This window comes from Wyeomyia smithii, chromosome 2 (genome assembly GCF_029784165.1).
Source record: "Wyeomyia smithii strain HCP4-BCI-WySm-NY-G18 chromosome 2, ASM2978416v1, whole genome shotgun sequence".
NCBI lineage: Eukaryota > Metazoa > Arthropoda > Insecta > Diptera > Culicidae > Wyeomyia > Wyeomyia smithii.
This window is the reverse complement of record NC_073695.1, coordinates 121,788,296-121,812,658: the sequence shown is the minus strand read 5'-3', so window position 1 is coordinate 121,812,658 and position 24,363 is coordinate 121,788,296. Positions and strand designations below refer to the sequence as shown.

The window sequence follows — 24,363 nt, the reverse complement described above, 5'->3', positions numbered from 1 at the left end:
CTAGTATATTGTTTTGGATTTTCAATTTCCTATGTACAAGATTCATGCTTTGTGCCTTTCCCGGCTGTGCACGGATGCTGTAGGCTACATTGCAGCAATAACGTTTCTGATGTATGTGAGAGAAAATATCCATAAAACAGAGCCTTGTAGCATCACACTGAATTACTGACATCAAATCCGCTGCTCGGTTGCAGCATCGAGTTGTAGGTGTACACCTCTGCTGTTCTATAGTATAGGGATAGAATCGAAGTTTAAGTTTCATTATAATTTAACCCAAGACAAGACCGTTAATTGATAAGTGGTGTTGTAGTGCTCCTTCAGCGTGCCACACCAAGAGGTATTAATTTTGCACGTTTACATCACGCTCCGGTACACAATCTAATGGGAAAATTGCGATCCAGTGTGTCATCTGCAAACATTTGGTAGCTGTGTCAACTTGTGTTTAACATAAGATGCCTTTGAACTATGTAGAAAACGCAATTGTGTGTGATGAATATGAATGACATAAAATATATACATTGTGTTGATTAATTAAGGTATGCAATAATTAGCTTAATATTTTACACCTAAGGTAATCAAAGTGTAGAAATAATTCGATGTGTAAAACCTTGAATAAAAAGAAGAGAAAATCTTTTTCCGTTTTATCTTTGTGAGTTTTATTTTCGGCTCGAACGGAAAAAGATTTTTTCTTTTTATTAAAAAAGAGAATCATTCATATAAAAAATATGTACGTATGTCAACTTTATGTTCCTACATACTATACAGGATTTTGCAACATATTGCACGAGTATAATCGTAGCGAAGGAGGTAGAAGGGGTGCCTTTAAACATGTATCAAAACTTTCGCGGTTGTTTTTGGTTGTCAATCAAAATTTTAAAATCAAATCTTTAAGCCCTTTCAACTGTTTAAATGTTCAACTTTGTGATTGCGGTCTGACGCAGAGAATGAAATTATTCACGCAACTACCTCTATCAACTCTCTAGGGGGATATTTCTCTCGTTCATTTTTTTAGAGTGATTTTACGGTTTTTAATTTTCTACTTAAACTCAGAACCAGCTTTGTGCAATTGTACATTACATAACTGTACAAAATGCGCCCCAATAACAGTCGTAACGAATGTTTTTATCATATATTTATATGCTTTTCATTATAGGGTTACACTGCTCTTCACATCGCAATGCAATTCGGACGAAATGACATCTTCGAGCTTCTTTGTAATGTTTATAGTAAGTATTTTTATGAACCAGTCACATAAAATATAAATCAGTAACATTATTAATAATTAATGATATATAATTTGCCTCAAATTGATTTGTTTCCTTCACCATAAAAGAAACAATAGACGAATTTCGCGCCACTAGATTTTTTTCGTACTTTAGTTTCTAAGATGGATTATTTAGTTGCCCAAAATTCTTCTCAGCAGTTAAAAAAGGCACTCTTAAGAAAAAAATTTCAATATATTCCCGATCAAACGATTATTACAAACGGGTAACACAAATATATCTGAACTTGATAGAAATAACAAATCCTATAAAACTCTTGACATACCAGAATAATGAAAAGTACAGAATTATATCGAATTCTGTTATCATACACTTGAATGTTCAAAAGTGTGTGTTTTTAAAGCATATTTATAAAAAAAATTGTTATTCAATTAACAAAATATTGTACATTCTAGCTAGTTCTGATTTTTTTCTGCCAAAAACCTTTTAAAACTTGCTATAATTTGTAATCATCAGTAGGTAATTTTGATAGAAATTTTGATATTTTAACTATTAACGAGACCAAGTTTACAACACAAGTTTTTATCTTTGTATATTTAACTATAATTTATCTGACAAAAGTCATAATAAATAACAAAAATCAGAGTCAAGTCTCTGGGTTGAATGACTGCTTAGCAGTTAAAAACCCCTTAACAAAAAAAGAGTCAAGTCTAAAACATATTTGACTGGTTTAAGCTATGCACAAACTTTCGTGATGACTCGCCGAACTCAAACAAATCTTCAACACTCAAAAAGGTTCTGATTGCGGCGGCGATTGGATCGTGAAAACCAAAGGATGTACGACGAGATGCAGTTTGGAGTAGGCCAATCGATCTGCGAGCAAGTTGATACAAAAAGTTCGTTCGTTCGTTCGTTCAAGAGAACCCCAATGGCTATTGGTGAAATTTCTATATGAAATAATTTCGAGAATTCTAAGAGATAAATCGGGGTCTGTACATTCTGTACATTCTATTGGAAATAAGCTCTTCGATAAGTTCATGATAAATGATGATTTCTGAACTGAAAATATCAATCACAGCTAATCTGGAAATGAAAATAACGATATTAGCTCACGAGATGTAGTTTACTAATTTCGCTCTAATTTGATCATTGTTAAACCTAATTTCAATTCGGTTTGATGCAAAAGGTTAAATACTAGGTCCGGAATTGAAAATTTTCTTATAACCTGCTAAATCATCAGTATTACAATTCCTTGATCCTCACGGTAGCGACCATTTGCCTATTCTAATTTCAGTTAAGGGCCATCCACATACCACGTGGCCAGTTTTTTAACGATTTGAAGCCTACCACCCCCCCCCCCCCTCTTGATTTTGCCAGAAAAGTAATTCCGGGCTCTGATTCTGAGCAAAACATTGTTCATTCTACGAACGCTTAAGCGCTTTCGATCAGCTGCGCTACGGAAATATTGCTGCTACCGCTCATCGTATCACAGGAATCATTTAAAAATTGCCAGTCATCAGAACCGAAACTACAACCGTTATTTGCTTAACAGGTATGTTAAGCGTATTGAAAATAACCTTCGCATGCACCCGAAACAATTTTGGTCGTTTGTAAAAACTAAACGTGAGGAACGGGGTTCACCGTCTTCCATGTTCTTGGGCAACTGTGGTGTAGCTAACACTGAGCGTGAAAAATGCGACCTTTTTGCTGAGCAGTTCCAGCAAGTTTTCAACGACTTCGTGGCGTCCTCCGAACAAATTCGTGAAACCAGAAATGTAGTACCCCGTAATGTTTTTTCGTTTCGATTACTGCATATCAGTACCGACGTTGTAGCTGCTGCTTTGCTTAAGCTCAAAACCTCATACGCTGTTGGGCCAGACGGTATACCTTCTGCGGTTCTGAAGCGATGTGGAGAAGTGCTTTGTACTCCAATCGCGATGTCTTCAATTTGTCTGTGCAGCAGTGTAAATTCTCCGACCGATGGAAGTTTTCATATCTGTTACCGATCCACAAAAAAGGAGATAAACGCGACATTTCTAATTACCGTTGGATCACATCCTTGTGTGCTTGCTCAAAGTTGTTTGAAATTATTGTGAATGACGTCTTGTTTGTCTGCTTTAAAATTTATATTGACGCTGAGCAGCACGGGGTTTTCCCTAAACGATCTGTTGCGACTAATCTCCTGCAGTTCGTCTCTCGCTGTTTGCAAAGTATGGATTGTAGTTTCCAAACTGACGCAATTTACCTGTTGCGACTAATCTCTTGCAGTTCGTCTCTCGCTGTTTGCAAAGTATGGATTGTAGTTTCCAAACTGACGCAATTTACCTGGACCTGAAAGCAGCCTTTGATCGGGTAGACCACGAAATATTGCTTACCAAATTAGAACGACTAGGTGTCTCATCCGTATGCTGGTTTAAGTCTTACCTGACTAATGTGTGTGTGTAAATAGATTAAGCGGTTTCGAATCGTTTTTCTAATTTATCAGGAGTTCCTCAAGGTAGCAACTTGGGCCCGCGAATATTCTCCATTTTTATAAACGACCCTTCACCCAGCACCACCCGAATGTCGACTATTTTATGCGAATGATACAAAAATATTTGAAATTATAAATTGTCTGCGTGATTGTTTGGAGCTGCAAGAGCATCTGAATAAATTTGTTAATTGGTGTGCAACAAACATGTTAACGTTGAGCGTGGAAAAATGCAGTATAATCTCTTTTCATAGAAAGCGTATGCCTATCGAATTTGACTATTCACTTGGACACTTGGATAGCGAGTTGACCTTCAAAAACCACTATACCAACATTATCGCCAAGGCTAACCGAAAATTGGGATTTATATTCAAGGTTGCCGATGAATTTCGTGACCCGTTATGCTTTAAAACACTTTACTGTGTCTTAGTGCGATCAATCCTCGAATCTAATTTTGTGATATGAACCCCTTACCATGCAAACTGGTCCGACAGAATGGAAATGATACAGAAAAAAATCGTACGCTATGCTTTCCGTCATCTCCGATGGCGAGATCCACTAAACCTGCCATCATACGAGGACCGTTGCCAACTTCTCGGTATTCAACCTTTAGAGCTACGCCGCCCAACTGGCCACATCGTCTATCCAGCCTTAGTAGCATAGCTGATTTGTATGCTCCTGAGAGGCCGTTGCGCCAAAGAAGTTTCCTGCATTTGGATCCTCGGAATCGACTTTATGGTTGTCATGATCCAAAGCAAAGCAAAGCCTTGGTGCTACATTCCGATTCGGAACTTGACCTTCTGTTTATCATACACAGACTTCGCAGCCAACTGTTAAGTGTACAGGACAATTGCGGGGCTAGCGCTACGATCCTACTGACACTAACAGTCTCTCCCGAGCCGAGACTCGAACCTACGACGACTGGCTTGTTAGGCCAGCATCGTACCTCAAGACCAGCTGGGAAGATTTAGTTGGGGTTGTCATGATCCAATACGCGTTATTTGCCACCGTATACGATCTGTTTGACTTCGACTTGCCAATCAATGTGTTTCGTCAACGACTCCTTGATGCTTTCCGCAGACTGTGACGGTTTAGTTTTAATTTTAATTTTAGTTCATTAAGACTTATCTTTGTCAGATGAATGTAATTGTTTAATAATAATTGTTCGCGATGCGTCTCCAAGCCACGATGCGATAGAATCACCTTTTACGAGTTGCCTCCTGTGTTGTAACAATTACGCACCTGGGTTAGATAGAATTAAATTCAACTTGTTGAAGAATCTACCCGGCACTGTTGAACTTGTTCAATAAGTTCCTGAAGCAAAACATTGTGCCGCAGGATTGGAGGCAAGTGAAGGTGATCGTCATCCAAAAACCGGGAAAACAAGCCTCTGATCACAACTCTTATAGGACGATTGCAATGCTATCCTGTATCTGGAAATTGATGGAAAAAATGGTACTCCGTCGCTTAGACCACATCTAATGGTCTACTATCAGATACTCCGTTTGGCTTCCGCCATTGGCACGGACGAATGATTGTCTTGCGTTGCTTTCAACATATATTCAGCTGGCGTATGCTCGCAAAGAACAAATGGCGTCTGCATTCTTGGACATTAAGAGGCGATTCCGTTTCTATTAACATTCTTTCGGGTAGACTTCACCGACAAAGATTTTTTCCAATTTTGAACAATTTTTTGCACAATTTGTTGTACGAAAATACATTTTACGCATGGCGATTTGGCAACTTTCCGCATTAGCTACATGGGTCTTCCCCAGGGCTCATGTTTGAGCCTCCTTCTTTACAACTTTTATGTAAATGACATCGACGAATTTCTGGCAAATTCATGCACGATAAGACAACTTGCAGACCACAGCGTGGTTTCTGTTACAAGACCCAAAGCTGCCGATTCGCAGAGGCCATTGCCGGATACCTTGGACAATTTGTCTGCTTGGCAGAGCCGTAGCTACTCCTTTTCGCGTGGGGGGGCAGAGAATTTTTATTTAATAAAATGTTATTTTTTCGTGGAGTAAGCAGTTTAAAACCGTTATGTGCTCGAAAAAAAGGATCGTTACGCGTCCAACGGAGTTCTCGGGTACTCACACATTAAAATTCTTAGACCGTTAGCAGTTTTCGTCCCATTTCGATTGTTTTAGCACCTAAAGATTCAGAAGCTCATTTATTATCAAATAAGCGTTAGGGGTGTCCCGTAAGAATTTTCTTATTCCCGAAAATCCGGTTTTCCGGGTTGATATTCCCAAAACTTTCCGGAAATAAAGCAGGGATATAAACTTTATCATTTGCTTGTGGTTAAAAACCTCCTTACTAAAGAAAAAAAAATCTACAAATTTTAATGAGTTTGCTAACTTAAATGAGCAGGTTTACATTGTGTAATTGAGTTTCAGGGGACCAATTTTTTACGCAGGTTCAGCTAGTTTTACTCTAACTGAGTAAGAGCTTCGTACATTTACTTTATATTCATATCGAGCTTGTATTCAAATACCCAGCCGTAAAAATACTCACCTCAATTGACGAGTAATGTAAGATATACAGTGAGGCGCCAGTGAGATGTATAAAAAAAGGTCATTCGAATATCGTTTAGCGGTAGGGTTCAAAAGTCCCCATGCAAAATTTCAGCTAAATCGGCCTTTGGGAACATGCCTTCAAAGCGATCAATGATTCAACTTTCTGACTGATGAAATGCACAGGTAAAAGTTCATGATATCGTCGATATCGAACTTTTTCATGCCCAATATCTAAAAGATGCATGAAACGTCGAGATCTGGTGTATCTTTTCGGGAAAAAATTTTTTGGATGATTTTTTTCGAGAAGACGAAACTTTTGAGCCCTATCGTTAAACGAAATTCGAAAAATTGATTTTCATTGGCACCCTAATACACAGTTTACGGCTAGGTATTTGTATTCGAGCTCGACGTGAAAACCGCTATTGATTAGCGTAACTGTGTATCTTTTGGTTCAAGGAGCAAGTGTAGTCTGAACATGAATCAACCATATCAATCACATACATGAGAAAATTGCGTCGTGGGGCAATACAAACGCGTGGGGGGGCTAAGCCCCCCCTAGCCCCCCGGTTCCTACGGGCCTGGCTTGGGCTCTACAGCTAGGTATAGAATTCTCTCCGGAGAAGACTGAGATAGTTGTTTTTTCTAGGAAGCATCCACAATTCCGGATCATTTACGCATGCAGCAGATCCTCAAATTTTTTTCCAATAAATATCGAAACATCAACTGCGACAATATGTTCTACACTGACGGATCACTTCTCGATTAGACTGGCTTCGGTATCTTCAAGAACAATTTAACCGTTTCCCATAAGCTCGATAATCCTGCTTCTATTTACGTCGCAGAATTAGCTGCAATTCAGTACACCCTAGGGATTATCGAAAAAATGCTCACGGATTATTATTTCATCTTTACGGACTCTCTTTATCTTTACTCAGTCCTATTGACGCTCTCCGATCGATGGAAGATGTTAAGCACTCTCCGTATTTTTTGGGGAAAATACGGGAACATTTGAGTGCTTTATCCGAAAAATTCCAAGAGCGCGGACTCTTTGGCTAAGGTGGGCGCAACAAACGGTGAAATTTATGAAAGATCAATTGCTTTTCATGAATTTGATGCACTTGAACGTCAGCATACGATCATCAGTTGGTTGGTTGTTAGTTTCAATTCTAGAATTAAATTTACCTCCAAGCAGAGAATGCCTAGTCCGAAATCTGGTCAGACTCAAATGTTTATAGTCCGGCCAGGTAACGGGTAATGCTTCCGAGGTGTGGAAAAGTCCGGCCAAAATAAATTGAACTGAACATGAACATGAATCACAAGAAGCTCATTGATATTGCAGGTTTCTGTTAGAATACTCGCTGAAAATTTAACATTTGAAAAAACGAGTCTTGTGTATCATTTTTGCAATCACAATTTGTTTAATCCAAGAAAACAAGAAGTGACAAATAGAAACTTTTCGAATAACTGGTCAAATTTTACAGCAAAACTTGTTTTGCATTGTTCAGATATAATCAAACCCATAAAACTGTGATTGGTTCTTTAATTAAAACGACATTTTTTCAAAAAAAAAGAAACTATGTCTTTCACTGCCAGACGCAGGACCGGACATCAGAAACGGAAGTATGCGGATCGTCAATTTCAACTTCGACGCGAATGGGGGGGCAATACAAAGTACGAAAACAATTTGTTTTTAATTTAATGCACGAAACTCTTTGAGAAGAGTACATCGTTACCAGTATAGTGTATGAAGATTCCAGAAATCGACTTTGTCACTTTTTCACCAACTTCCACAATATTCAAAATATTATACCATAAATAGTAAACTTCAGTGAATACATGAAGGATTCGGTCGCCAGCAGCAAAATGCAGACACCGGCACAAGTAAATATTACGGGTTATTCACGCAATGTCTTTCGATTATTATTTTATATTTTTTTACTACAATAGTTCTAATTAATGGACGCAGTAGTCTAGATCACGTTTCTGCAGCACGTTTTGCAGTGTAGAATGCCCGCAATTTACCCATAGATGTTTGTGCATATTCCGTTCACTAAGTATCAAACTTCCTGTAACTCAATAAATATCGCGTAGATATCTTACAATATTTTCTTGGTTGAATTTTTAGACGGTACATGTTGCTTAAGTCTCATTTGACAATTCAATATAATGACGAATTTCTTTCACCCAACAAAATTTCAAATCAGCACGCACAACCTACTCCCGCCAATTATTGGCATGATGCCAACGCGATAAGAAAGAGTAATTGATTGATTCCGCCTGATTGACAGGTGATAACGAATGAGTCGCGGCGGGGTGTCTGTGATGCGCGTCAGCGGAAATGAATTCAAAATCACAAGGCTCTCGATTGTAACGTGTAAGGCCAGGCAGGAGCAAGATCGCCATCATCTTGTGTGAACACGTGACAAGCCCTGTCGATAATTATCGAATAAAGATATCACATTTCTTGGAAGCGGTCATTGATGTTTTTGTTCTACAAATAAACCGCCATTTGTGGATATAAAACGACCTTCTACATATCAACAGAGTATATTCAAATTCATTTGATTGCTGATAGGCAACCAGTTCTTCAGAGCGACTCTGCGCTGTGTGAGTCTGTTCTTGTTACGATCAATGAAACTATTCCTTGATTCCAAAGTTACGCTTATGAATGAAGTCCAAACGATGATCATTAGAATTAGCCAATATACTGTCTCGTTTAACTTCTTTAATGCATTCCAAGATTGATTTTATTTACGTCAAGCTGATTGATGTCTTTCCTTTTTTCCTTTCTTCTTTCAACCTCTACAGAGGCAGATCGGGACCTCTTGGACTGGAGCGGCAAGAAACCGTTGGAATATCAAAAACAAATGACAAGTGTGTCGGCGTCCACCTACAGCAGTGAGTATGATCCCATGTTTGTAGTGAACGAACGGTTCCATTCTCTTCCGTCGAAAAAAATTCTCTCGCCACTTGCGCGAGGCGGTACTTTTATGCGCAAGAAAAGCCGCCGACAACGTCCTTCCACTGCGACTGGGGTCGAGCTACAGCGCACACATTCAATGCTTACTGTGATCACGCCGGAACAACTATCGCTTGCCACTAACATTCGGTCGGTTCCGACCGGCAGCACTAGCAGCACTAATGGCAGCGGCAGCTACACTCGTAACCGTCTAACGGCCCAACCGAGCGACACGATGAGCCTTATGAGCGGAAGTGCCGGCAACTTGCGTAGAGATGACAAATCCAATCAGAGCTTTTTTCGACGCAAGAAAACGCATCACTAACTAACGTTTGCATGCCAAGCTGAAGCTGGGCTACCTGCTATATATGTTTTCTTTTAGTATGATTTGCCTTCTACTTGGATTTGTTTTGTCTGTACTTATTTGGATTCAAAGTAGGCGTAGCGAAGTGCATTTATTTTTTATTAGCTACCTATTACCGATATTATTTTATTCTTTTAGCTGTCATGTAATGTATACCATTTATAATTACTATCGAAGATGATTAAATTCGATTGCCTATACTACATTATTAAACGTCATCAAAATTTTAGAATGTTGTTTTAATCATTATTCATGAATGTAATAAATAATAAATCTTGTTCATCTAAATTTGCATGATAGATCACTAGTCAAAACTTACATAAAAGACTAACCACAATTGTGCATCATTTATACTGTGATATTAATTTAAAAAATGTAAATAACGAACAAAAACTTAAACATGACTAATATATTTACTAGTACACAAGAAAGCGTAGAAAATATTGCAGCATTCCGAAAATTTTGCAGATTTCTGTCACTCTATCTCGTGATTCCAACAACCTAGAGAGTTGTTGACATCAGCAAAGTCGTTGTGGAGGTCAAGGGCTTTTATTTGGTGCACAATTTGTTTCAAAATTCAGCAGCTACGCGCCAACCTAAAGAGTGGTGGATTTCAGCAAAGTTGTTCAGGAGGACAAGAGTTTTTAGTTGGTATACAGTTTAGTATGAAATTCAACTTCTACATGGTGCTAATATGCATGTGGTTTTGAGTATTTTAAATAAATTTATCTCGTGGATTTAAAACTGTGAACTTCAAAGAAGTTGTTTAGATTTTCAATGGCTTTTAGTAAGCTAATAGCCTAATACGGAATTCTGCCATAACGTGGTGCTAGTTTGCATGAAGTTTGCAACATTTTCTACCTACTATGCTTCGTCAACCGTTTAGAAACATGCGGTCTTCAATAAAGTAGTTCTAGACTTTTTAGGAAATCGTAATTAGTGATGGGAAACTTATCGATACTTATCGATAATATCGATAAATGCTGGTCATCGATATTATCGCTAATTTTTTGACGTTAACGATAATTATCGATATTTAGGGGGAACACAAGTCAGTGCGGTAGGCTACTGGAGGAGACCCAAAAGAAGGAGACCTCACCTACCCTACCCCAGGAGTTGCTTTTGCCGCTAGGTTAGGGGCGACTCGTCCATAGGTGCAACCTGTGCAATGCACATGGGGACTTCAGGCAAAAAATGAATCTAAAATCCAAATTCATGCTCTTATTTTCTTATTTTTTAGTTTTATTTTTGAATAATAACAAAGGGAATTACTTGCTTTTATTCACGGATAAAATTGTAATTACTTCCCCAAACTCTGATTTTCAGAATTTATAGTTGAACAGGTAGGTTCAGCAGCCACGAGTCGCCCCTGCGCTAGGTATTTGTTGAGTGCTGCTATTCGACAAGATTTAGCATTGTTGGGGGTGGTGTAAAGGTTCGCCCCGGGTGTCACTGAGTTTCTGAGAAATAATGGTAACTAAAAAAGTATTTATAGTTTTTAGTTTCCTAAGAACAGATGAGTTCGACAACTTAGTACTGGAGTACTCTGAAAAAATATCCAAACTTTTTGCAACATCTCATAAAAAGCAATGATACGAAATTGTAATAAAATGCATTTTCTTTGGCTTGCCACCTCTTATAATGTGATGGACATGCATGTGTTTGTGTGTTTTCGCTTCCAAGTTTTGGCCATTTAAAAATTGACAGAATTTTGCCTGCATCAATTATTTCCCTTATTATACAACCTTCAAAATGAACTTCGGCTTGAAACTACTTGTAGAAAGCACTCCTGGCGTAAAACCCGAAGACTTTCCAAAACAAACTGTTTAACTCGTACGGTTGTTTGAATTTTCATTTGCAGTATCGTAAGATTTGTCATTCAAGGCCTTAACACAATGGATACGTTGCGGCTGCGTTTGCGTTAATTTGAGAGTTAGCCCATACATTTACTGTCACATTGACGTCAACGCAACGCAAACGTATCCATTCTGCTTGGGCCATCACTGTCTCTGTTTTTAACAAATTTATATAGCAAAATTGCATTTGTCGAATAACGTTTGCGGTAAAAAAATTGACAAAAATTGCCGATTTTTCATGGGTTTTCCTTTAATCGCATTGACGAAACTAGCAGTTAGCAAAAAAAAAAAAAATTGTCAAACTCTAACTGGGATGGCGAAAAAAGTGAAGTGTGCGCGTTCGAAGAATGGTACCCCGCCGCGTCAAAAACGGACATCGTGCGGCACTTTGTGGACGCCGGGTATGCCGGTTCTGGCATCTACAACATCTTGACACTATTGGACAACGATCAGAGCATCGAAAGAAAGCCCGGTTCCGGGCGGCCAACGACCCTGAGCGACAAGAAGCTTCAAAGGATGCTGAAGAGGAAGACCGAGGGAAAGGTGGCTAAATTGCTGCGTGCACTTGGCCGAGAGGTTGGTGCTTGCTCTAAAACAGTGAAAAAGCATCTGGAGAACATGGATATACATGCAGGAAGCGGCAGTCCCGTTCACTGGTCTCGGAGCGGCAGGCAATGACGCAGCGACAGCGGTTGAATAAGATGGTCAAGTCGATTTTCCCGGCAAATCGCGACGTGGCAGTGGTATTGGACGACTAGACCTATCTCACCCTGGATGGCAACGACTAGCAAGGTTCTTCGTATTTTACCTCCCCCACGAAGGAAGTGAGCACCAAGGTAAATTTGATTTCACAGACCAAGTTCCCCAAGAAGGTGCGGCTGTGGCTAACAATCAGCGAAAAAGGGATATCAAAGTTGCTCTTTTTTCGCTCCGGGCTAGCCGTGAACGGAAAAATTTATAGTACGAAGTGCCTGACAGAAGTTGCGTCGTTCATCAAGAAATACCATAAGCGCGAAGACACAGTGTTCTGGCCAGATTTTACGTCGGCCAACTACTCGAAGCGATCGGTGGAGGAGATGGAGCGGCTGAATATCGATGTGGTACCGAAATCGGCGAATCCGCCCAATGTCCCCACCTGCTTCCCATCGAGAATTTCTGGGCAAACTTGAAGCGCAAGATCTATTCCAACAATTTTGTCACGAAAACGGAGGAGGAATTAATAAAAAAAAACGAAGAAAGAGCTTAACAACATGGCTGCACGCATGTTTTCGTCCACCATGGCTAATGTTCCGGTTAACTGACGGAAGGCTGCACGCAAGGACGTAATATTTTTTTGTGAGGAAGCTAACATGATAACCTTCCATGGGAAATTTATCCAACTCAATTATCCGTCCTAAATAGTTTTTTTTTTCATCACCATCTGAAAAAAATTTTTTTTAACGCAAACTTTAGCTGTCAAATTATCGATACTTATCGATAATATCGATAAAAGCCCCGGAATTATCGATTGTTATCGATGTCCGTTTTGGGCGATATTTCCCATCACTAATCGTAATCGCGAGGTAATCGTTGAGTAAGTAAAACTGCGAGGAATAGCGTGCACCCATGGCGGCAGAATTCTGCACTATTATCTACTGGAAGCCCTTGACCTGCTATTAAATTTACTGAAATTCGCATCATTCTTGGAGGTTGAAGTCGTGAGATAAATTAGGGTCACAATACGAAGTATTGCGAACGCACTGGCGCCACGAAACGATAGATTCCGTACTACACAGTCCACAATTCCGAAGCCTTCGACCTTTTGAAGAAGTCAGCTAAAGACCGCAACTTTGTAGGTTGTCGGAAACACGAGATATCTGTCTGTTCCAGGTTATGCAAAAGTTTTTGAGGTGTGCCGCAAAACTCAGTAGAGCGATTCCAAGCCTAAAGTAGTGTAAATATTTTTGAAAATTTTACAAATTTCGAATTCACAAGGTTGAGTCAGTCAGCGAATTTCAAAATGCCTGGGCGTATTAAAAGTATCTGTAAAAGAATATCTGTAGTTCTATAAAACAAATGGTTCTATCGAAAAAGAAACTGAAACGCATCTACGTTTTCTGATGCGAGCTTTCGTTGAATTAATCGTATATTTGGTGAGATATTCTTTATACAATGTTATTTTTTCTTATTTTTATTAAACGAAAAAGCTTGTTTGTGCAGTTTCTTTTTGGAATTACTCATTATTTACATTTTGGTGCTGGACCTACTTAATCTTTGGCTAGACATAACTATGCATGCATACCTAATCTCACTTGGACATTATGTCTTCAACTTCAAAATCTCGCCAAACATATGAAAAGGGCCCATGTTCCATATGTAAACAAGCCAAATTTTCTCGTTTTTCGATTAATACAAACGAGGTCTACCCTTACGAATAAGATTTGTTGATTGAAGACTTTAATTTGTATCAAATAATCTTATTTGTACGGGTAGGTTGAGCTTGTATTACTTAAAAAAAGTAAAATTATGGCTTGTTTACATATGGCACATGGAGCCTTTTCACATGTTTGGCGAGAAATATGGTTGGAAATTTAATGACATTTCTAAGAAATTGGCTTCATCAGTTCTCTTGATTATTGCTCACATTTTGTTCTCTATCTGCCAAACGTCTTGGAGAACCAGACTATCTCTCACACAAAGTGAGTAATTAACCACATTTAGTCGTGGAGTATTTAAGTAACAGAGTTCATTTTCACTCTTAATCATCGCTTGCGAGGGTTAAACAGTTTTTGTTAGATTCTCCGTTACTAAAAGAAAAGTTAGCCAAAGAACAAAACAGTTTTCACAGAATGTACCTTAGTATAGTGAAGAAAGACGTAGCCCCACGTCAACATTCAGGTTCACGTTGTAACCACATCCTAATCGATTTTCGTGTGTAATTCACTAGATAATCTAATAAAAAAGCTACAGTTAAAATTTCAAGTCAATCGGATGTAAACTTTTTGCCTTTCTCCTAGAAAGGTGTAGCAATCACTGGAAGAACCAAAGGTATAAAGGTGCTCCAAAGGGTCGAATCTCGTATATCAATCGACTTAGTTTGACGAGCTGAGCATTTTCTGTATGTGTGTGTGTATGTGTGTGTATGTAACGCTCTCCCAATCTCACTCGATTTTCTCAGAGATGGCTGGACCGATCTTCATGAAATTAATTGCAAATGAGAGGTCTAGTTGCTCCATTAAACCCTATTGAATTTCATTGCAATCGGATTTTTAGTTTAGAGGTTATGTTTAAAAATGTGAAAATCACGAAACATCATTATCTCAGAAACTACTAAATTGATTTTAACAAAATTGGTTTTAAATGAACGAGCTCGAAAAAAACCCTTAACTTTTGAGTTTCATGAAGATTGAACGTGTGGTTCAGAAGTTATTCAAAGAAACGTGTTCTGGAGAGTGTTTAATCTCACTCATGTTTCTCAGAGATGGCTGAACCGATTCCCACAAAATCAGTGTCATTTGGAAGGTCTAATTACCCCATAAGACCCTATTGATTTTTTTTGCAATCGGACTATTACTATGCCTGTTATGTTTGAAAATGTGAAATCCAGCTTTGAAAAGAAACATATTCCGAAGACTATTCAAACTCACTCACTTTTCTCAGAGATGGCTGAACTGATTTCCACGAAATTAGTGTCAAATGAAAGGTCTAGCTGCCTCATAACACCCTATTGAGTTTCAATGTAATCGGTCTGTTACTTTGTCTGTAATGTATCAAAATATGAAAATCACGAAATGAATTATCTCAGAAAGTACACAACCGATTTGAACAATATTGGTATCAAATGAACGGGCTAGTTAAAGGTTAATTGATGAATTTTATAGTGATTAAACACGTGGCTCAAAAATTGTGAAAAGAAACATGTTCCGGTGACTTTTCAAATTCACTCGTTTTCCCAAAAATGGCTGGACTAAATTCAACAATCTTGTCAAATGTGTCAAATGAAAAGTTTGGCTTTCCTATAGGTTCCCATTTTATTTGACTATAATCGTATTTTTATTCCAACTGTATCTGTACTGTATTAAATTATAAAAACAACGAGCGTCTATTATCTCAAAGATCACACGACTTATTTTAACATATCTAGTGCCATTTGAACGGGTTCTTTCTCAAACTCACAAGTAAGAAATTTCATAGCAATTTGATATGTGGTTTGGAAGTTATGAAAAGACACGAAATTCAAAGACTATTTGAAACTGTAACTGCTTTGATCAAAACATATGGCCTCAACAAAATTTAACATTGGTACTGCGCTATTCGTAAGTTCCCGGTATTGCTCGTGATTGAAGTGTACGAAGTTCAAAGTCATTTATTTTATTTCGCTATTTCTTCAGCACGAATATTTTACTCCTAATTAATACTATTTTAACTTTTTGCCTTTCTCCTAGAAAGGTATAGCAATCACTTGCAAAACCGAAGATATGGAAGTGCTCCAAAGAGCCGAATGGCATATATCACTCGACTCAGTTCTGTATGTATGTATGTATGTATGTGTGTGTGTGTGTGTGTGTGTGTGTGTGTGAGTGTGTGTATGTGCAGATTTTTATTTTCTCTCACTTTTCTCAGAGATGGCTGGACCGATTTTAATGAAATTATATACAAATGAAAGTTCTACTTGCCCCATAAGACCCTATGAAATTTCATTGTAATTGGATTTTTATTTTAGAGGTTATGTTTAAAAATGTAAAAATCACGAAAATCATCAATATCTCAGAAACCACACAACCGATTTCAATAAAATTGGTATCAAATGAACGGGCTATCTTAAAAACCCTTAACTTCCGAATTTCATATAGATTGAACATGTGGTTCAAAAGTTATGAAAAGTAACGTCTTCTGAATACTGTTTAATTTTACTCATGTTTCTCAGAGATAGCTGGACCTATTTCCACAAAATCAGTGTCATATGAAAGGTCTAGTTACCCCATAAGACCCTATTGATTACAAATAACAAACTTCATAACAATTTGATATGTGGTTCAAAAGTTATGGAAAGAAAAGAAATTCAAAGGCTATTTAAAACTATACCTGCTTTGATCAATATATGTGGCCACAATATAATTTAAATGTGGTATCGTACCATTTGAATGTTCCCGGTATCGCTCGTGATTTTATTGTTCGAAATTAAAAGTCATTTCTTTTATTTCGCTATTTCTTGAGCATTTACATTACGTCAAATTTCATATTTTATACTTCTATTACAACATCATTATTTTACAACCCAAAAAGTGAATACACATTTATTGGATTGAAGCGTTAATGTAAATCTATTTTTACAAATAATAAGTTTGAATGAGAAAGGCTGGGTCTGACCGCTAGGTGGATTTTAGTTTTACTGCTCGCCAATTTTAAAAACATGGTTTTGACAAAAACGCGTTTAGAGTTCCAAAATGCTATAAATCTCAAGAATCGCAATTATAAAGCCCCTAATGATTTTTTGACCTTCAGTCAGCTATCCTTGCGCCGTAAAGTTGTCTTTCTTGGGCCTTATTTTCGTCTTCTTCCTTTTTTTGTCTGATGTAAGGCTGCACCTAGCCTTTTTCGCGATATCTAACATGCGCTCAAGCTTGTCAATCTTATTTGATTGACAAAACAAATGGAAATTATGAGTGAACACGTACTGTAGAGACGCAGTAACGGTTGAAACTTGATGCAGCGACCTCTAAACTTCATCATGGGTAACTTCTATTAGTGTACAAAGTTTTGAAATTACATAAAAAAACGAGCATCACCAAACTAAACAAAATATGTGATTTTGGATCATAAAAATTGTTCAGTAAAAATTGATTTAAATGAACTTTCTAGGATAGTTTTGAAAATAGGATAGCCAATGAAAATAAATGACCAAACAATTTTAGCGTTTATTCCCCTACATCAAACTATTACTCAGCGCTCTCTCTACAGCAAATGGTGTGATGCACATTGCATGTAAGCTCGCAGTTATTAAGAGGGGAGATAATTGTTTTCTTTTTGAGATCAAGATGAACAAAACGAAGCTTGACTGTAATAAACATGACATTTTCGCCAAAACAGAAAGAACATATCGGGTTTGATTCTATTATTAAATTTTTTAACTTACGTGTTACAAATACAATAATACTTTCACCATTGTTAATCCTTTCTTTTCCTTTTTTCTGCAACTGTCATTCTATGCCGGCTGGCATATGGGATTTTATTAATTCTGGTGGTGGATCTATCCGAAAATAAAAATCAAGAAATCCAAGCAATGAGACTACAAGCCCTAAGCGGTGGTTTTTCCACATGGAGTATTGGATACTGGAGGCAAGTTTGTACAAATTTGCATCCTAATGTCATGTATTCGTTTCTTCTTGTGTTAAATAATAGAAAACATTGTTTGCTAGCTTATTCTTCCGTTGTAAGTATTTACTGCAAGCCTTCACGCAGCACTTCAATTTACACACACACGTTTAAATATTACAACGTTTTTGTTTCTTTTACGTATCTAGCAAATCTTTCTTATTTTTTTACGTTTGCAAAGCTAATCACAGAACGCAAACATTGATTCTGTGGGATTGTGCATTCTAATATTGTTTGCAGTTGGCTGTTTCTTTTTTAGGTTTGGATTCAGATGTAAAAACAGCTTTGATCACTTTTAATATATGTCATGTCTGATCAAATTTTACTATAGAGCAATTCCGCAACAATTATTATGCTCTTTCTTGTACATTCTTCTAAACATAGAGAACTAAAACAAGAAATAACATTTTCACTAGCAAAACTGCGTTCACTAAGTGAAATAACTTAGGAGCTACAGGTAACTCATACATTTTCGTGGAATTGTTCTATGGTGAGAATCCAGACTTAACACCTTTTGCAATTTTCTAGCGAATTTATTAGTTTACCTTATTCATCTAGGTTCTCACATAAATTAGTAAATTCAAAATGTTCATCCAATTCCTCCCCTGAGTTAATTCATTAATCCGCTTTTAGTCACACTTACATTTTTGTGGTTCTGTTAATTCGTATAATGGTCTCAATATACTGACGGTTTCCAATGAATCAGGTAAAATGTGTATAAAAATATAACTAACTAATGAGAAATGCTTCATGGGACGCTATATTTAATCAGTGCCTAACCAGTTTTGTATGTAAGCTATTTTACGAACTGCCTCATGAAAATTAGTTTATTAGCACTTCATTCGTATCTCGAAGCACTAGAAAACGGCAAATTGTTTTATTTACCAAACAATGCCGGATTTGCTTATTTTTATTTCGAACCGTTCCATGCCCTTTTCCCACAGCAGCCAACAAATAATATGTTTTGTAACACCAATTTCCGAATATTGTGTTCACTAGAATTTCGCTGTAAATTCAATTCACCAGTGTTCGATTGATTTATTTTACTTAGGAAGCTCAATCTGCTAGAAAGTGGTAGTTTATTGTGTAATGAAGTCCCTGTGCACAAACCGCCAGAACTATAAACGTGATTTTGCAATTTAGGATTCGCTATTACTTACTTCAGAAACCTCTCTTGCCGTATCAATGGTTTTCCTCCGCTTCACTTGGTCCTGAGCTACTCGTCGCCAATTCCCTAGGTATGTCGACTCTCGTAGATCTGTTGTCAAGGGATCTGGCACGTTGGATTTTAGATATTTGATGGGGTCCTTGGAAAAAAATAGATTTTACCGCACAGTCGGCCGGCGTCCTTGCGACATGTCCAGCTATCGTGGCCACTCAACTTTCGTCAGGTGCAAAATAACAATCTCTCTAAATAGCGCCTACAACTCGTGGTTTATACACCTCAGCCACACCCCGCTTTCGATTTGTACTCTATCAAATATTTTAACACTTTATGTTTGAATACGGCCAGTGCACCTTCGTGAGCAGCGTCACATTTTAAAGTCCTCGATTACCACGGTATATTTCCTCAACCACCACTTCGAGTTCTTCGCCGTCCATGATCACCGTCCGTTGAAGGCGAATGTTGGTTTCTTTTGAGCTGCTCCCTATCATGGGTTGGACGCATTAATTACTAGTCCAACTCTCCAAGTCTCCACTTTTATTCTAACATTAAATGCCTCCTCCGTTGCGAAGTTTTTTGCAATAACGTAGAAGTCGTCTACGAAGTCTATAAGTTAACCACCTTTCATCATTATGTCACGGTAGTTGTTGCAAAACTCGCGATTAGATGATTATATTGAACGTTATTGTAATTCTATGTCCTTTTTTTTAACAATAGTAAAATCTTAAGCTAGTAAAGTTATCTATCATTTTCTATGTAGAAAAAAAAAAGAATTACAAAATATTTAGCAATTAGATTGACAAGCGTTTACGATGTTGAATTTTCGAGAAAAAACGAGAAACGAGGGATTTATTAACACATTCTTTAACACCTAGTACTAACAGCTTGAATGTATAGTATATTTTGTTTACTAATCTTGTAATAAAATTTATTTAGTCAAGTAAACTCTTGGCGTGAACTCTGTGTTTTTTGTGTGAATGGGAGTTTCAACACTTTCAAATAAAGACGTTCACATATGTTTTGTATTTTCTTTTTATCGGTTCCAATCAGAAATCAAAGCCAGGAAAAAGCATACAGGTAAATTCGGACAAGGGCACAATTATGTGTTGCTCAACATTTTCATCTTCTTCTAAATCCTATAACCCCACAGAAAAAGACTCGGGATTCCTGAGGATTGGCTCTCTGAACGTTCGAGTGAAGAGAACGACCGAAGCCTTCAGCAACTTTTTGGGAGTTGGGACAAACACGACACGTCTCCCACAGAACATGAGAACTAGCGCACCACCCAACTCCGCCTACTTTGAGAAACTTCATAAAAGTTGGGGATCAGCAGATAACATACCAGTACGTAAACGCAGTAGCTCCAGTTGAATTCACCCATAATTCGGATTAGAGTATATTTATTTAATAACCTGGCATATATTAATGTTCTTTATTTTTTAGCATGAAGATATTACCATGCCACCACCGAAATACGGTTCTGTGAAAAAACGTCGTCCGAAGCAAGACATCGACTATGATCTACCCAGCGATCACCTCAGTCAAAGTGTACCGACGACACCAAGCCAGTCTCGAGCTCCTATTGGGTCACTGTCAGAAAACCAGGACACAGAATCAGAAAATCCAGGCGATTCTGACTCGGACACAGCCTGCGGTTTCGACTCCAATTGGAGGCCAACCTATATTTAGTTATCTAAGTGCAAGCACTTTTATAAATGAAGCTTTTCTAATATTGAATTTTAACATCCATTTGGCGTGTTTACTGTAAAACAAAACTACTATAAACTGTTGACTTTCAGAAAGTTTAGTAAAATCAATCAACAACAAATCGATAAACCTACTAGATAGTCTCTGAGTTCATGTCAAATGAACAAAATAGCACGGACCCTCTCGGCTCTAGCTCTGAATACGAACATGAAGTTATTTGAACGAAAAATGAATGACGTTTGCTACAACATCAATCTCATCACACCTGTAATTGTAATTTGCTACCATATTATATTTGTAAAACCAGAGATGAGCGACACGCATGACTATTATAATTGCATTTAATGACATTTAAATCTAACTTTCAGTCTTTGCATTGACTAGAGACTTTACCATCTGGAAAAGTAACTATAAAAGTAAATCCACAAATAGAGCACGTAATTCCAGCAAATGTGTGAAAAATATTCACAAGATAAACGTAGGACACTAAGCCTTAACCTATATAAAATATAATCGACACTCAATTAGAAGCACAATTTCTACCAACGATATCTGTAGTTGACGAGAGATGAAAGTTTAATTGTATTTGTCTAAGTACCTAAAGAAAGATTTCCTCTACGAGAATGGGTAATTGCATAACTTGCAAAACCACACGTGGAATGAAAGAAGTCATCCACAAATTGGGTAAGGATCTACTTTGCAATCCTCCAATGGTTTCTTATAACTTCTCTCCATCCTTCCCGCGAATCTGAGTAAAATTTTCTTTGTGAAAGATTTAGATGTTTTTGAAAAAGAAAATGAAATTCTGTGATCGCATCGTTCACCAATTCTAGTTTTTGGTTTATTCTCGTATGTTTTAAAAACTTAATTAAAATAAACTCATTAAGGAATTAGACTCTTCATATTGTAACTATACATATTATATGTTAACATAGATTTCCTTTAATTTTATTCACACAAGAAAAATGAAAAAAAAAATCTAGCATTGGTTTCATTTCAATGGCTAATCCTTAGATTTAGATTTTATTCAATACTCTTCAAAAATCATTCAATATTCTGTCACGACGGGTAAAATCGGATGATTAGATGAAAAGCTAATTTTTCAAACCGCTTTACAAAAAAAGACATACTTTAACTCGGTGTGAATGGCGTGAAAGGTTGTTATACTAGCTGGTGGGTAGGAAGTTCAAGGGAAATACTGGAAAGAAAAGGCTTTTGTATAATTTCTTAAAGCGCCGGATTTCAGGAGTCTGGGTAATAAATTATAGATTATTAAGCAGATAATACAACGCTAATATGTTGCAAGAGCGACTAGATGATATTTAGCAAAACTTATCATATATCAAGATACGAAGCCAGAACGTAGCGGCTTTTCACTATGAAAGAATGAGAAGAAGCAAAAATTAAATCAATCTGGAATGAATAATCAGTAAGTTTGTAGTTCTGACTTGTGATCTCATTTATGCGGGTACAGTTTATGCTATTGGTGATGCGTTTTTCAAATATTAATGCTTTTCTATAATTGTCATCATAACCTCAAACATGAACAATATGCGTTGGTTCGTTCTTAAATGGTTTTCAATACAAGCAATGCAGCAAATACAGGTCCCTGTTGGATTGGAGGGAGAAAACCGTACTCGATGTCAAATGACATAAACATGAGTTTATTCGCAGGCTCCCCAAGAACCCTCACTTCACGCTGGATTTCAGATTAGACTAAAGTGACCAGACAGTTAGGGCTTAAGCGCGGGACACCAATTCAAGACGAGAGGGGGGGGATTGTGTGGTTCGGTTTAAGAACTTTTCTTTGAATTGATCAGAAATTACACGTGCATAGTAGCGTGGAAATGACTTGACTTGTATGAGAAAAAATTGACGTTTGAATTTTGTTGTGCAGGAAGGTTCAAAAGTTTCGTATTTTTGAACAATTTTCTCATACAAAGATCAGCTCAATTGAACTTCGAAAAGTTACGCCTCAAAGCGGCCCAAGTTTCCCTATGTTGACTGCTAAAGTTAATGAAATGTTCATTTCGATATCGAACTGGAACTGTCGGTATCGGATTTTTTAATGTTAAATGTTTTTAAAATGCAAAAACGTCAAGATCTGATGTCATCTAAAAAATCAAAAAAATTGGCTTTCTGGACTTTTTTAGGAAATTTTTGGGCTGAAAAACTCTTCGTTGGTCCAGCTCGGGAATTTCTAAGTCCTAGGAAGTCGTTATATCGGGATAACACCAGATCCCTCCATTTCATGCATTTTTGAGACATTTGGCATTGAAAAATTCGATACCGACAACCGTCCCAGTGAGAACATCTGGTGTTTCAATTTTTTCTAAACCGCGGAACTTTGCACAGGCGCGCAGTACACTTCAGATGAACGCGGGTCGTTTTTCTACGCGAAAGACTTTGTTAAAACGCGGAACTGTCCCACGAAATGCTGGACGTCTGATCATTTTAAATTAGACTCTTAAGCTAAACTCGTTCCCCGCGGGTGATGCCATATGGAATAACCCAACATTTAAACTTTGATTACTATTTAAGAACTACCAGAAAAAAGTATCATGTTTTTGGTGGTGACAAGAGTGAATGGATAATGTTTTTCGTTGTAACCGTAGAAATCTTTGTATATTACCTTTTTTACCATTACCATGTTTCAACAAAAATTTTCGTTGTTGAACATAATAATACCGACAGTAATTTTACTTACATTGTCAGTGACTTCTAAATAAATTGGAAAAATCAATATTTTTTATTGTTTTGGACAATGATATTTGAATATAGATGAATTATGGTACATATAACTATAACCGCAATTTTGAGGGTTTTTTCCAGATGACTTTGTTTCGGGTATACTTGAAATTTTTTACATGCAATCAATTTTGTGCCAATTGTGCTTATAGTTGATGAGTATGATAAGCTTGCGACCCAGCTAGAAATGTTTCCGAAGAGCAAATCTCTAAAAAAGCTGTTAAACTGACTATACTCTTTCCACACCATTGTTGTAACGATGAATCCAAACCAGAGCTTAAAAATTTCGGCGCTTTTCATGGAAGTGAAAACTAGCCACCATAAAAGTCAGTGCTTTTTTTACTATCATAAGAAAATATTTCGCTCTCATGCAATTTTAATTCTTACTTCCTACGTTTTTTCATCATTCGTAAAATACTGAAAGCCAACTCCTCCGTCAGGTGCAGCAAAAACGTTTTCGTTTGATATTCACTGTTTCAAATCTTCTGAAAATTTATTACTCTGAGTTTCATTGCGTGAACTGTAATGTTACAAACTCGGTTGGTAAGCTGTACATTAACATTACGCGACTAGTGATGGGTAAAAAAATACTGCCACGAAAAGAATTTTAGTATTTCATGATAACAACAACATGCGTCACGTTGATTACGTCATTTTCGCTTTACCAAAGGAACGGTGAGTATCATTTGATTGAATTTCCAGAAGATTTTATTTCGTGGCCGTGAACGATGCACGTGAATTATTTCATCGGAGTATGACAGCTTGTTTTAAGAATGAAATTCTAGTGTGTTTGAGAAAGTGCAGCGTTCATTGAAAGTGAAAATTGAAAAAAAATGACTGTAATTTTCACACAATTCCGGTAGTGGAAATGATTTTTATCAGCCCTGGTCCTGACAACCGAGCAATACTTTAATATAGAAAGAGATTAATGCGCTATACAATGATTTGGGACAGTAGACATCCGTAAATTCCATAGTAGTCCGGAAGCTGAATCC

The 24,363-nt window shown here is 37.4% G+C and overlaps 1 protein-coding gene across 1 annotated transcript; it reads left to right on the top strand.

Annotated features, from left to right (window-relative positions):
• The first annotated feature begins 210 nt into the window (after positions 1-210).
• LOC129720932 (uncharacterized) lies at positions 211-21,598 on the top strand. Its single transcript, XM_055672851.1, has 6 exons — positions 211-536; positions 1,154-1,226; positions 9,024-9,113; positions 19,964-19,990; positions 20,064-20,257; positions 20,357-21,598. The coding sequence occupies exons 2-6, from the start codon at positions 1,178-1,180 to the stop codon at positions 20,600-20,602; spliced, it is 606 nt and encodes a 201-aa protein (XP_055528826.1). The 5' UTR covers positions 211-536; positions 1,154-1,177; the 3' UTR covers positions 20,603-21,598.
• Positions 21,599-24,363: the final 2,765 nt, after the last annotated feature.